Source organism: Schistocerca serialis, chromosome 9 (assembly GCF_023864345.2).
Source record: "Schistocerca serialis cubense isolate TAMUIC-IGC-003099 chromosome 9, iqSchSeri2.2, whole genome shotgun sequence".
In the NCBI taxonomy this organism is placed as follows: domain Eukaryota; kingdom Metazoa; phylum Arthropoda; class Insecta; order Orthoptera; family Acrididae; genus Schistocerca; species Schistocerca serialis.
Window position 1 is genome coordinate 415,721,559 of NC_064646.1, and position 14,634 is coordinate 415,736,192.

General features: G+C 37.0%; 1 protein-coding gene across 1 annotated transcript in view; it reads right to left on the reverse strand.

Moving 5' to 3' along the window:
- Positions 1 to 270: 270 nt before the first annotated feature.
- The window catches only part of LOC126418626 (protein HGH1 homolog), an 81,455-nt gene continuing 67,091 nt past the window's right edge, over positions 271 to 14,634 (reverse strand). Inside the window, exon 7 of the mRNA XM_050085471.1 lies at positions 271 to 594. Within this exon, the coding sequence (XP_049941428.1) occupies positions 492 to 594 (103 nt within the window). The 3' untranslated portion in view covers positions 271 to 491. The remainder of the gene's footprint in view (positions 595 to 14,634) is intronic.

Below are 14,634 nucleotides of genomic sequence, written 5' to 3' on the forward strand. Positions count from 1 at the left end.
AGGTGACATCCATCTTCTCAGAAAGCACAGTGCTAAGCTCTTTGCTGCTTATTTTTCATCGTGGGAGTCTCTTCATTAATCTGTATGAAACATAAATCATCAACTCAGATAAATATACAAAAAATCACTTTTTTATGGTTATCAACAAATGAAGCCTATAAACTCAACACATTGCAAGCACTATACCTCCAGCAATGTCTATAACACCCTCTACCAAATACCTGATATTTCAATAAATAGCAGAAATGGTGACAAACAGAGTACAATAAGTTTTAAAAAATAAAGACTTTATTAAAACATGTAAATAAATTTTATTGTATCACAATTTCACAACTCAATACAAAATAAAATTTGTTTAAAACTGTTCTTTCATGATGAATAATTAGTGGTGTTGTTACAGCACATCTCACTGCTGAGTGCACTACAGTGCACATGCAACCCAATCACCTCAGAGGACTGAAGCAAAGTCCAACACATTTCATCAAATGAAATCAATCTTTAATAAAATCTTCATCCATCTTCTGAAACTTTTCACTCAGGTCTGGTGGAACCTCAACATTTTTCAAGTTGTCTTCTCCAATTTCATCTTCAGTCCTAGAATGAAGAATTCACAACATAAATGTTATTCATGTTAATCAACATCTAAGAACATAAAATATGCACATTGATATACTTGACTTTGAAGAGAATCCAAGTTAATCAAGCATTCTACACTACAGGGCAGTGCAATTAAAAGTAGCCCACGTCCCCTTTGAATTTGAATGCAATATTTTGATTTCTGAAATAGAGTAAATAGTTACAACAGTGGACAGTTTAATGTAATAATTGATTATTAACATTCTTCTGTCAGCATTTCAGTTTATTTCATCGATGAAGTTAGACATTTCTCTTTGTGGTCTGCAAAGTGACACTCTCAATAGAATAGAGAATTGAAACTGTGGAACCAAATGGGAAAACAAATTCAATTAAGGAAACTGACAAAATTTTCGTGGTCAAATACCCAGATAGTGGGACTACCAGCAAAGCAAGCAATACAGAGCCTGTATAAAAATTGGAGCACCTATGGATCTGTGCAAAATGTAAAATGACAAAGAATTCCTTCACAGAAAATATTGCAGACATTCACAGAAGGATTACTTAGAGCCCAAAGAAGTCTACACATAAACTGTCCCAACAGGTGCATGTAATTAGGAGTAGTTTCCAACAGATATGGAAAAGTCTTAATTTGAAGCCATATCGTGTGACAGTTCTTTAGCAGTTGCAGGAGGACAGTCAGAAACATGTAGATTACTGTGTATCATGTTTTAATATCATCAATGATGTCTGTTAGACTTTTCCATTACATCATGAGTGACAAAGAATGGTTTCATCTTTCCAGTCTCGAATTCACAGAACCCGAGGTACTAGGCAATGGAGAATCCTACCACTGTGTGTCAGCAATCACTCCATGATCAAAAAATCAGTGTTTGGTATGATGTAACAGAAATGTGCATCATTTGGACCGATATTTTCTGAGTCTATCCTCAACACGATTGCATGTATGGAAATTTTCGGTACTTTTGTGCTCAGCTTATTGAATATGAAAGACAATACTGCTTCTTCCAGCAACACGCCTGCATCTAATGTAACCATGGAACAAGTCCACAATGTCTTCACTGGGGAACAAATTGTCAGCAAACATTTATGGCCACCACATTCACCAGATCTAACAATGTGATTTCTTCCTGTGGGGACACTTGAAGAGCAAGGTCTATGAAACAAATCCACACACAATACAGAAAATGAAAGACATCAAACGTGAAGTTACAGCCAACAATACCCAAACTTGACATCAAGTGTATCTGAATATGCTTAGTTGTGCACAGCTGTGTATTGATGTTGCAGGGGGTCACGAATTTTTCATTATAAATAAATGGTAAGTCCATTTCAACTTTTCATTTCTGTAATTTCACTGCATTTAATTTATACTTACACAAGCTACCTCTACCTGTGCCCCAACAGCATTAAGGCTCTTTGTATCCACTCAGTGCCATCAGAGATACATAACTGTGCTCAGGATACAAATTATGCAGTTATTCATCACAAGAAATCACATTTATCTTATGTTCGCTTGTGATATGATGACAAAATGCAATTATCTGTCATATTCTGCACTGGCATAAAGTGCACAGAAAACAAACCATGAAAACTCAACTCAACACTAGATTTATTCTGTTGTTTTACATGTTTTAAGATACACTCTTATTCTTCACTTATCAATGGTGGTCATCTTGAATAGAACACAGAACCTAGGCCTTACTAGATGGCAACACTAAGCACTAGATCATGGAGGCTTGAAGGATACATTATACATTGGAGGTAAATCAAATCCCTCTGTCCTCTTTTAACACAATGATTCAGGACTTAATGCAACAGTTTCAGTCATCTCATATGAAGCACACAACTTAATACTAGATTAAGCTTTATATCTTAAAAACTAACTGTACATCTTCAATATTATTAATAGTGGCATTTTGATATTTTTATAAAAAGCGCTACAGTTAAAGAATTCTTTGTTCTTTACACATAGGATAACAACACATTTGTGAGGGTACAAGATTTACGAAGATTTTATAAGTAATAACTCTGATGGAGGTAGTGGTCTGGTGGGAAAATCACGTACTGTAGCAACATATAAATGAAAAAGTGTGACGAGTTTTGAGTTAGTGAGAAGAGGAGCTTGAGGATCGAAGTTATGCCTAGTTGGGATCATAGTTTCTTTAGATTATTTTTTCTTGTGCTGTTGATGTCATTGTTGTTTGCCTGTTTGAGATATTCCTTTTGGGCTTTTGTGCAGCACCGAGTTTAGTCAAGCTGCACCTGACGTCACCCACAATTGAAGCAGACAGACATCTACACCGTACATTGCTCCAAGAAATACTGATGAGACATGTCTGTAGGACGAGAATGTCAACAGCATTAATGCTCTTTTGTATGTTCATGTTAAAAGCTTGCTTGTAACAAGCAATGAGTGTGAGTTGTTGAATAAACAGTGAAGATTATTGTCCATAAGCTGTTGCATTAGAGTTACTAATAATTACTGTAATGAGTAATTAAGGAGAATCTGTCTGAGTCCATCAACTTTTACTGCATCAGAAGAGTTTGACAGAAATGGATCTCACAGCATGTACAACAGAATACATGAATAAGGGTGTAGTTCTGTTTTAAGATGGATTGCTGCACATTTTCCTTCATGGTAAAAATGTGTAAATGATGTTTAGTAACAGACAAATGTTTTGTATTCTGAAATTTTGTCATATTTTAATAAAGTAACCAAAAGAAAGTTTAGGTGATGTGAAACAGTAATTTCAGTAGAAGAGTCTCCTTATTACACTCACATTAAAATGATTGGAAATATTATAGCATGAAAGATTTTGCAAATACCATGGACATTAAAGAAGTTGTTTTTTATGTGTAACAGGTCAAACAAAACTAAAGCTCGCACTGGATGACAAATTACAATAACATAACAGTGAGGTTAGAAAGTTCATGCATAACAGCTAAACATTTTCCTTGATATGCTTTACTTCACTATGGACATCATTGTTATTTCTTTGGTGTCACTGGTTTTTGAGACTTTAGTTGTGGTCTACGGCATATTTTCTGTCTAATGCTTTGTCTCCTGCTGCAGGAGACACCTGCAGAGGCTGCAGGAACAGTGGATTAGGTTCAACATTTATTCCTTCAACATGCTACCAAAACCAACTAAACCAATATTAACACCAAACTCAAAGAACTTGTGAGCAACTTTTGTCTGGCAAATGCATATGAATCAGCAGATTGCATTATCCACTGGGACAATTCATAAAGAAGAGACTGCCTTTAAAAGAAAATAATTAGGCCTTAAATTGGACAAGGTGTTGGCTTTAGAATTAAATAAAATCAACAGTTCTAAATTAAGTGGTGAATAAGCTCCAGCACCCACTTTGCTCTCGCACAGCAAACTTTGAGTGTTCCATTGCGAACACAAGAATTGAAAGGCTATAAACAAAATTTCAGCAATACTGACCTTACGACTTATCTTAGAAGAAAGATTAAGGAAAGGCAAACCTACGTTTCTAGCATTTGTAGACTTAGAGAAAGCTTTTGACAATGTTGACTGGAATACTCTCTTTCAAATTCTAAAGGTGGCAGGGGTAAAATACAGGGAGCGAAAGGCTATTTACAATTTGTACAGAAACCAGATGGCAGTTATAAGAGTCGAGGGACATGAAAGGGAAGCAGTGGTTGGGAAGGGAGTAAGACAGGGTTGTAGCCTCTCCCCGATGTTGTTCAATCTGTATATTGAGCAAGCAGTAAAGGAAACAAAAGAAAAATTCAGAGTAGGTATTAAAATTCATGGAGAAGAAATAAAAACTTTGAGGTTCGCCGATGACATTGTAATTCTGTCAGAGACAGTTAAGGACTTGGAAGAGCAGTTGAATGGAATGGACAGTGTCTTGAAAGGAGGATATAAGATGAACATCAACAAAAGCAAAACAAGGATAATGGAATGTAGTCTAATTAAGTCGGGTGATGCTGAGGGAATTAGATTAGGAAATGAGGCACTTAAAGTAGTAAAGGAGTTTTGCTATTTGGGGAGCAAAATAACTGATGATGGTCGAAGTAGAGAGGATATAAAATGTAGGCTGGCAATGGCAAGGAAAGCGTTTCTGAAGAAGAGAAATTTGTTAACATCCAGTATTGATTTAAGTGTCAGGAAGCCATTTCTGAAAGTATTTGTATGGAGTGTAGCCATGTATGGAAGTGAAACATGGACGATAAATAGTTTGGACAAGAAGAGAATAGAAGCTTTCGAAATGTGGTGCTACAGGAGAATGCTGAAGATTAGATGGGTAGATCACATAACTAATGAGGAATTATTGAATAGGATTGGGGAGAAGAGAAGTTTGTGGCACAACTTGACCAGAAGAAGGGATCGGTTGGTAGGACATGTTCTGAGGCATCAAGGGATCACCAATTTAGTATTGGAGGGCAGCGTGGAGGGTAAAAATCGTAGAGGGAGACCAAGAGATGAATACACTAAGCAGATTCAGAAGGATGTAGGTTGCAGTAGGTACTGGGAGATGAAAAAGCTTGCACAGGATAGAGTAGCATGGAGAGCTGCATCAAACCAGTCTCAGGACTGAAGACCACAACAACAACAACAACAACCCACTTTGCTCTCGCACAGCAAACTGAGTGTTCCATTGCGAACACAAGAATTGAAAGGCTATAAACAAAATTTCAGCTCTTTGAACTATCTGTAGCAGCAAAGTGCCTCAAGTATTCACTTTTTGGTCAAGTAAATGTTAGAGAACCTACCTGTTTGTTCGTACAGTCCCTTAGGATGCCTCCCACAGCAGGACACAAAATATTAGACATAAAAACATGCCTTACATCATAGTTAAAATCACACACACTAGATGTCCCCAAGGCAGTAAACACCTACCATGAACACCAGCATTACACGAACATTGTGTTCCTACAAATACAAGCAAATTCGCCGAAATTTATTGCATAAGGATGACTGAAATATTTACAAAAATGAAACTGAAAGAGAATAAACAAAAGGGAAGTTACACATAAATGTCCCATTTTCACTGAATTAATCAGGGGCAAAGCAGTTGGCCAAGATAAAAAAGGGAAAATGTACAGGCTTTTCCATCTTATCAAAGGACCCTTTCTGAAATTTACCTAAAGTTATTTTGCATAAACCATTCTTTAAAACACCCAGTATCATAATCAAATTCAGTTCTGACATCAAACAAAATCACAAGAATTAGTAAAACTGACTTCTCAAAATACAGGAAGAGTGAAATATAAAAACATACATAGTTTCAGATGCCTGAAGAATAATGAATAAGGACTGATGCAAAAGATCAAAAGACAATAGCTGCAAGCAAAACACATATTTTTTGTTGTATTCATAACATCAATATTAATGTGCATATTTTGTACCTAGAATGTGTAGAATTACCTACTGTGTGCCACATGCACACCGGTGTTATAGGTGGAATTCACCTGTTGGTTTTTGGTACAGTGCTGGTTAGCAGTTCTGATCTGTCATGCATCTGAGTAATGATGTCACATTATATCTAGAAATCCATTTCTAACCAAAACTAGTTGTTTAATTAATTGTAACACAGCTGTGTGCTAAACCATGCTTTTCCAAAAATGAAAAATAAACTTTTGATTTAAAAAAATGTTGATAAGCTGCAGGGACAAACTGGCCAGTTTTGGTCACCAAGAAGTGAAATGAAACAGTCTGCAATCTTTCATGTAAGAGTGATGATTTTGACAGCAGTGTGGCACGCTCTACCATCTGGGTGAAGCTGTAAATATGTAACTGCCGTGTTGACCTACTGTGGTCACAAAACTGAGAAATGAGAGAAACAAATAAGTATTGTTCACTTTGAGAAGATGTCCTCACTCATCACCCTCAATAAACACGGGCCTGTAATGTAATTACACCACAACATCTCTCACTGTGGGTGTGTATTGCGTGAATGACTACAGTTTTCTTTTTGTGAAATGTAGCAGATCTTGCCAATATGTAGCAGCCATTGGCATAATACTGTATGAGTATGATGGTTATAATATTGAACCTAAGTAATTTTTTCAAGCAGTATTGGTTTAGATGCCTGTACATTAATAACAGCAATTCAGTATCTTATTTTTATTGAACTTATAATTAAAAATCTGCATGGAGGGGCACAGAGAACAATACTTTCCACATATGTTACACACTGGCAAATCATTTGTTGTTGTTGTGGTCTTCAGCCCGGAGACTGGTTTGATGCAGCTCTCCATGCTACTCTATCCTGTGCAAGCTTCATCATCTCCCAGTACCTACTGCAACCTACATCCTTCTGAATCTGCTTGGTGTATTCATCTCTTGGTCTCCCTCTACGATTTTTACCCTCCACACTGCCCTCCAATGCTAAATTGGTGATCCCTTGATGCCTCAGAACATGTCCTACCAATCAATCCCTTCTTCTAGTCAAGTTGTGCCACAAACTTCTCTTCTCCCCAATCCTATTCAATACCTCCTCATTAGTTATGTGATCTACCCATCTAATCTTCAGCATTCTTCTGTAGCACCACATTTTGAAAGCTTCTATTCTCTTCTTGTCCAAACTATTTATTGTCCATGTTTCACTTCCATACATGGCTACACTCCATACAAATACTTTCAGAAATGACTTCCTGACATTTAAATCTATACTCAATGTTAACAAATTTCTCTTCTTCAGAAACGCTTTCCTTGCCATTGCCAAACTACATTTTATATCCTCTCTACTTCGGCCATCATCAGTTATTTTGCTCCCCAAATAGCAAAACTCCTTTACTACTCTAAGTGCCTCATTTCCTAATCTAATACCCTCAGCATCTCCCAACTTAATTCGACTACATTCCATTATCCTCATTTAGCTTTTGTTGATGTTCATCTTATATCCTCCTTTCAAGACGCTATCCATTCCGTTCAAATGCTCTTCCAAGTCCTTTGCTGTCTCTGACAGAATTACAATGTCATCGGCGAACCTCAAAGTTTTTATTTCTTCTCCATGGATTTTGATACCTACTCCGAATTTTTCTTTTGTTTCCTTTACTGCTTGCTCAATATACAGATTGAATAACATTGGGGAGAGGCTACAACCCTGTCTCACTCCCTTCCCAACAACTGCTTCCCTTTCATGCCCCTCAACTCTTATAACTGCCATTTGGTTTCTGTACAATTGTAAATAGCCTTTCGTTCCCTGTATTTTACCCCTGCCAACTTCAGAATCTGAAAGAGAGTATTCCAGTCAACATTGTCAAAAGCTTTCTCTAAGTCTACAAATGCTAGAAACGTAGGTTTGCCTTTCCTTAATCTAGCTTCCAAGATAAGTCGTAGGGTCAGTATTGCCTCACGTGTTCCAACATTTCTACAGAATCCAAACTGATCTTCCCCGAGGTCGGCTTCTACTAGTTTTTCCATTCGTCGGTAAAGAATTCGCGTTAGTATTTTGCAGCAGTGACTTATTAAACTGATAGTTTGGTAATTTTCACATCTGTCAACACCTGCTTTCTTTGGGATTGGAATTATTATATTCTTCTTGAAGTCTGAGGGAATTTTGCCTGTCTCATACATCTTTCTCACCAGATGGTAGAGTTTTGTCAGGACTGGCTCTCCCAAGGCTGTCAGTAGTTCTAATGGAATGTTATCTACTCCCGGGGCCTTGTTTCGACTCAGGTCTTTCAGTTGTCTGTCAAAATCTTCACGCAGTATCACAGCTCCCATTTCATCTTCATCTACATCTTCTTCCATTTCCATAATATTGTCCTCAAATACATCGCCCTTGTATAGACCCTCTATATACTCCTTCCACCTTTCTGCTTTCCCTTCTTTGCTTAGAACTGGGTTTCCATCTGAGTTCTTGATATTCAAAAAAGTGGTTCTCTTTTCTCCAAAGGTCTCTTTAATTTTCCTGTAGGCAGTATCTATCTTACCCCTAGTGAGATAAGTCTCTACATCCTTACATTTGTCCTCTAGCCATCCTTGCTTAGCCATTTTGCACTTCCTGTCAATCTCATTTTTGAGACGTTTGTATTCTTTTTTGCCTGCTTCATTTATTGCATTTTTATATTTTCTCCTTTCATCAATTAAATTCAATATTTCTTCTGTTACCCAAGGATTTCTACTAGCCCTCGTCTTTTTACCTACTTGATCCTCTGCTGCCTTCACTACTTCATCCCTCAAAGCTACCCATTCTTCGTCTACTGTATTTCTTTCCCCCATTCCTGTCAATTGTTCCCTTATGCTCTCCCTGAAACTCTGTACAACCTCTGGTTTAGCCAGTTTATCCAGGTCCCATCTCCTTAAATTCCCACCTTTTTGCAGTTTCTTCAGTTTTAATCTACAGTTCATAACCAATAGATTGTGGTCAGAGTCCACATCTGCGCCTGAAAATGTCTTACAATTTAAAACCTGGTTCCTAAATCTCTGTCTTACCATTATATAATCTATCTGATACCTTCTAGTGTCTCCAGGCTTCTTCTATGTATACAACCTCCTTTTATGATTCTTGAACCAAGTGTTAGCTATGATTAAGTTGTGCTCTGTGTAAAATTCTACTAGGCAGCTTCCTCTTTCATTTCTTAGCCCCAATCCATATTCACCTACTACGTTTCCTTCTCTCCCTTTTCCTACTACCGAATTCCAGTCACCCATGACTATCAAATTTTCGTCTCCCTTCACTATCTGAATAATTACTTTTATTTCATCATACATTTCATCAATTTCTTCGTTATCTGCAGAGCTAGTTGGCATATAAACTTGTACTACTGTAGTAGGCGTGGGCTTCGTGTCTATCTTGGCCACAATAATGCGTTCACTATGCTGTTTGTAATAGCTTACCCGCATTCCTTTTTTTTTATTCATTATTAAACCTACTCCTGCATTACCCCTATTTGACTTTGTATTTATAACCCTGTATTCACCTGACCAAAAGTCTTGTTCCTCCTGCCACCGAACTTCACTAATTCCCACTATATCGAACTTTAACCTATCCATTTCCCTTTTTAAATTTTCTAACCTACCTGCCCGATTAAGGGATCTGACATTCCACGCTATGATCCGTGGAACGCCAGTTTTCTTTCGCCTCATAACGACGTCCTCGTGAGTAGTCCCCGCCCGGAGATCCGAATGGGGGACTATTTTACCTCCGGAATATTTTACCCATGAGGACGGCATCATCATTAACCATACAGTAGAGCTGCATGCCCTCGGGAAAAATAACGGCTGTAGTTTCCCCTTGCTTTCAACCGTTCACAGTACCAGCACAGCAAGGCCGTTTTGGTTCGTATTACATGGCCAGATCAGTTAATCATCCACACTGTTGCCCCTGCAACTACTGAAAAGGCTGCTGCCCCTCTTCAGGAACCACACGTTTGTCTGGCCTCTCAATAGATACCCCTCCGTTGTGGTTGCACCTACGGTACGGATATCTGTATCGCTGAGGCACGCAAGCTTCCCCACCAACGGCAAGGTCCATGGTTCATGGGGGGGGTGGGGGGGGTGGCAAATCATACCAATGAATAATGATCTAGCTTGGTGATATTTGGCATGATCTATGAACTATTCAATAAGTAATAGAAGCCACATACCTCATCACTATCATTAACATATGTATAAAAGAACAATATTCAAATCAATTCAAAATCACAGCATACATCGTGTTCCTCCTACCTATAGTAACTTCTACGAAAAATTTTATGAAACTGATTTTAGTTATGCTTTTAAAGATTAACAAATTAATTAGCTCACAAGGAGTGAATCTGAAATTTTTATATATTCTAATGTTAACTACTAAATATGGCAGTAAGTCAGTACAGCAAAGTCTGTAATTTTACTTGAATTTTATTTTACTTTATTATATAATGAAATAATAAGCAACCAGCTACATAAAAGAAATTTAATTTCTAGACCAGTTTCAGGCAGTTAGTGCCTTCTTCAGACGGCTGTACAAGAAAATACAACATAAATTAGTAGAAGTCAGATAATAATATTACAATTAGGGACACAAAGTTTAAAAGATATTTTTAAAAATTAAAAGAGAAAAAAATGGTACATACTTATGCCTATCGCATTATTTGGAAGTGTCAATAATGAAGTGCATGCAGCACAATCCCGTGCCTCTAAAAGACATATGCAGGAGCAATAAGTAATTATTTTATTTTATTTTATTTTATTCTTATGCAAATTTTATATTTTGTTAGAGACCATAATTGCTTTATGTATTACATAGGTCACATAGAGGGCACCACACAGCCAACCGATATTATTCTCTGCAAAGCCTACCTCCTTCATTACACAGTAGTCTCTAATGAACAGTGATGAGAGCCTCAACACAGGTGTAGTCCCACTAGAGCATGTACAACTACTCCAAAATGCTGGTATAGAATTTTTTCATATACTATGTTCTACCAAGGTAGGAAGTAACCTCAGCAGACAAAGTGTATTCAGTATTCAGTTTATTCACCATTGACCACTTACAGTGGAATAGGTCTGAACATTAAATATACAATTAACAATAACTTTACAGTAAAGTTTTTACAATTTAATTCCTTTTCTTTTAGGAATATTCTTATATACTAATGTCAATGATTATTTCAAAATATTCTGTTATCTTATAAAATGGGTGTTTGAGTAACCAGTCATAAACCTTACATTTGAAAATATTACTGGTCAGTGACCGAGCAGATGCTGGAAGTTTATTGAAGAGTTTTAAACTCATTATTTTGTGTGAGTTTGCAGTCTTTGTGAGTCTGTGTCTTGGTATGTCAAAGTCCAGTTTGCCTCTGGTGTTGTGGGGATGTATGTTCTCTCTGGTCTCTAACTCATTTAAGTTGCTTTTGACATAAAGCAGTGCTGTGTAGATGTATGGATTCACAACAGTTAATATCATGTGCTTGATAAAGAGGGGGCGGCAGTGTTCCTTGGGCTTAGCTTTGCTCATTATTCTGATTACTTTTTTTTGAATTTTCAGAATTTCACTGACAAAGCAAGAATGTCCCCATAACAATATCCCATAGGAAATGTGTGACTGAAAGAGGCCAAAATATACCACCTTTAGATACTCATCAGTGACTACATCTGTCAGTCTCCAGATGAGATAACACACTCTTGCTATTCTCATGCAGATATGGCTAATGTGTTCCTCCCAGTTTAATTTTGAATCAATGTGGAATCCTAACAATTTTATTGATTTGCTTTCAACAGCTGTAGTTAAACCCTTAATTAGTTCTTGTGTTTTATCAGGATTACACAGGAGTTCATTAGAAGAAAACCAATCCATTACTAGTTCTAGTTTTTCCTGTGTTGCCTGATGCAGTTCTGTTGTGTTATGGTGTGTATTGAGCAATGTTGTATCATCTGCATAATACACAATTGAATTTGCTCCTACATGGTAAGGTAAGTCATTAATTGCAATGATGAACAGAAAAGGACCTAGGACTGAGCCCTGAGGCACTCCAATCTGAACTTCCTTCAGTGAGGAACATCTATTTTTAATTGATACAAACTGTCTCCGGTTACGTAAGTATGATTCGATTACATCCAAAGATGGTTTGTGTATGCCATAAAATTCCAGTTTTGCAAGTAGGGTGTTAGATGGTATGCAGTCGAAGGCTTTGCTAAGATCACAGAGTACGACTGATACTAGATCCTTATTTTCGAATGCAGTTAACACCTGGTTAACAACTTCAGTGACAGCAGTAGTGGTATTTTTACCATGTTGGTATGCAAACTGTCTGTTGGAGAGGAGATCATGCTTGTCAAAATAGTTATTTAGTTGACTGTACGTTACATATTCAAAAACTTTAGAGAAAATTGGGACAATAGAAACTGGTCGATAGTTTTGGGGCAGATGCTTATCTCCCTTTTTAAAGACTGGTATCACTTTAGCAGTTTTGAGTGCATCTGGGAAAACTCCAGATTCTAAACACATATTAAAAATGAAAGAAAGAGGTTGACAGATAAGGTGTATTATTTTTTTTCATTACATAGTTAGAAAACCAATAACAGTCCATACTTTTGGAGTTGGTGAACCTTGCCACAGCTTTTACAATATCCTCTGGGGTGACAACATTCCAGTGGAAAGTATACATCCTATGGGGCACAGCACCAAGATGATCTAGTGCACAAGTGCCATTTTGCTTGATTTTGTTTTTCAGCTCGCTCACTGAGGTCAGGAAGTAATTATTTACTTCTTCTGGGACCAGCATTGCATCTTGTGTATGGGTTTGCGAATTATATTGGTTGATGATATCCCATGCTGCTTTACATTTGTTGGGAGCACTTTCAATGTAATGTTCACATGCTTGTTTTTTGGCCAAGTCCTTGTTTACAAGAATTTTTATATATTCTGCACAGTCTGAGCATCTCCTCCCTAGTGAGAGCTAGCTCATCTGTATACCATTTTAGCTGTTTGTTTTTCTGTTTATGCTTAGGGCTACTTTTGATTAATGGTGAGCAAGAGTACCATAACTCTATGAGTATTTCCAGGAAGTTGTTAAACACCATTTCACCAGCACCCTTCCCAGGTTGTGTGTTGTATATAAAGTCCCAGTTAACATCAGATATTCTGTCAATAAATAAATTAATATATTCATCTTTCTGCCCTCTTACCCATGTGGCATTAGGCTTGATTCTGACTGATTTGTCTGATTTAGACAACTGATCACAGGAGAATGTTAAAATCAATGGTTCATGATCAGCTAGGGCTCCACTGGCAAGTCTGACATCATACATATCTCTAGAAAAATTTACTATAATATTATCTAAGCACGCCTTATCCCGTGTTGGTGTGTAATTTGTACATTGTAAATTTAGTGATCTTAAGATATTAAAAAACGTTCTAGTAACATGTTCATCACTGTTGGCCATTTCAATGTTGAAATCGCCACAGATAATTAGTTTTATGTTAGATTTTAGTATTTTCCTCATAAGCAGCTCAAATCTTTCGAAAAATGTATTTACATCTTCTCCTGGTGATCTATATAAGCTAACAATTATAGTATTCTCTACGTTTAGTCTTATACAGCTACATTCTCCATCTAGTTCTGCACAGTAAGAGCTAACATCTATTTTAGTAAACATTATACTATCTTTAATAAATATAAGGACACCTCCATTCTGTCTTTCACTTCTACACATAATGTCTCCAACAGCATACCCTTGAGGAACAAAATATTGTACTTGATCTTCTGTCAGCCAATGTTCTGAGATACAAACAACATCAACGTTTTCAATACTGCAAAAATGTTCTAATTGTAATACTTTGTTCCTAATGCAGCGAATGTTCGTTTGCATCACAGTAACAGATTTATCTTGTCTGTGAACACACACTCATTCGAATATCGCTTTTAGCACCTAGTTCAAGAACAGGAGGTTTATTACCCGCCAATTCACAGGCTTTTATACTAAAAAATGATGTACATTCCAGGTGTTACTCAAACCGCTACTTTTGTAGATTGTTTTATTCCATGTGAGTCTTTCTTTAATTATTTCATTGACACGTTCGCGCACAAACTTTTTCCCTTCATAGTTTAGGTGGTGCCCATGTCTGGTGTGAAGGTTATGCTGCAGTTTACTTATATCGACCACAACACAATTTGCGTATTCAGAGCACAGTTTCTTTATTTTAATATTCGTTATTTGAATTTCTTTATTAACGCACGAACTATAGATTAGATCGTGCCTATGAGGCACTGTAGCAACAACTGTATTCCTCGATTTATTTTTTTCTAGAAAGTTCTTAAGCACTTTTACGCAGACATCTGCTTCATTTTTCACATCATCATTTGATCCCGTTACGCATACGACAAAGTCATTTTCTTGTGTGGATTTTGTTTGAATGCAAGGGTCTAAAACGTGTTTAGTTCCCGCTCCAGGTTTAACAACACTGGTCACTGCTAAGTCTCGATTTATTTCTCGAAACACACTTGATAAATTCCTGCCATGGCTGTCTGTTAGAAAAAGCACACTGTTCTTTTTACCTGTTGTTCCCCGTTAATCAACATTTTTCCCAGAGTGATTATTCGTTTTCGGCACTTTGTCTTCTGAATGGTCTG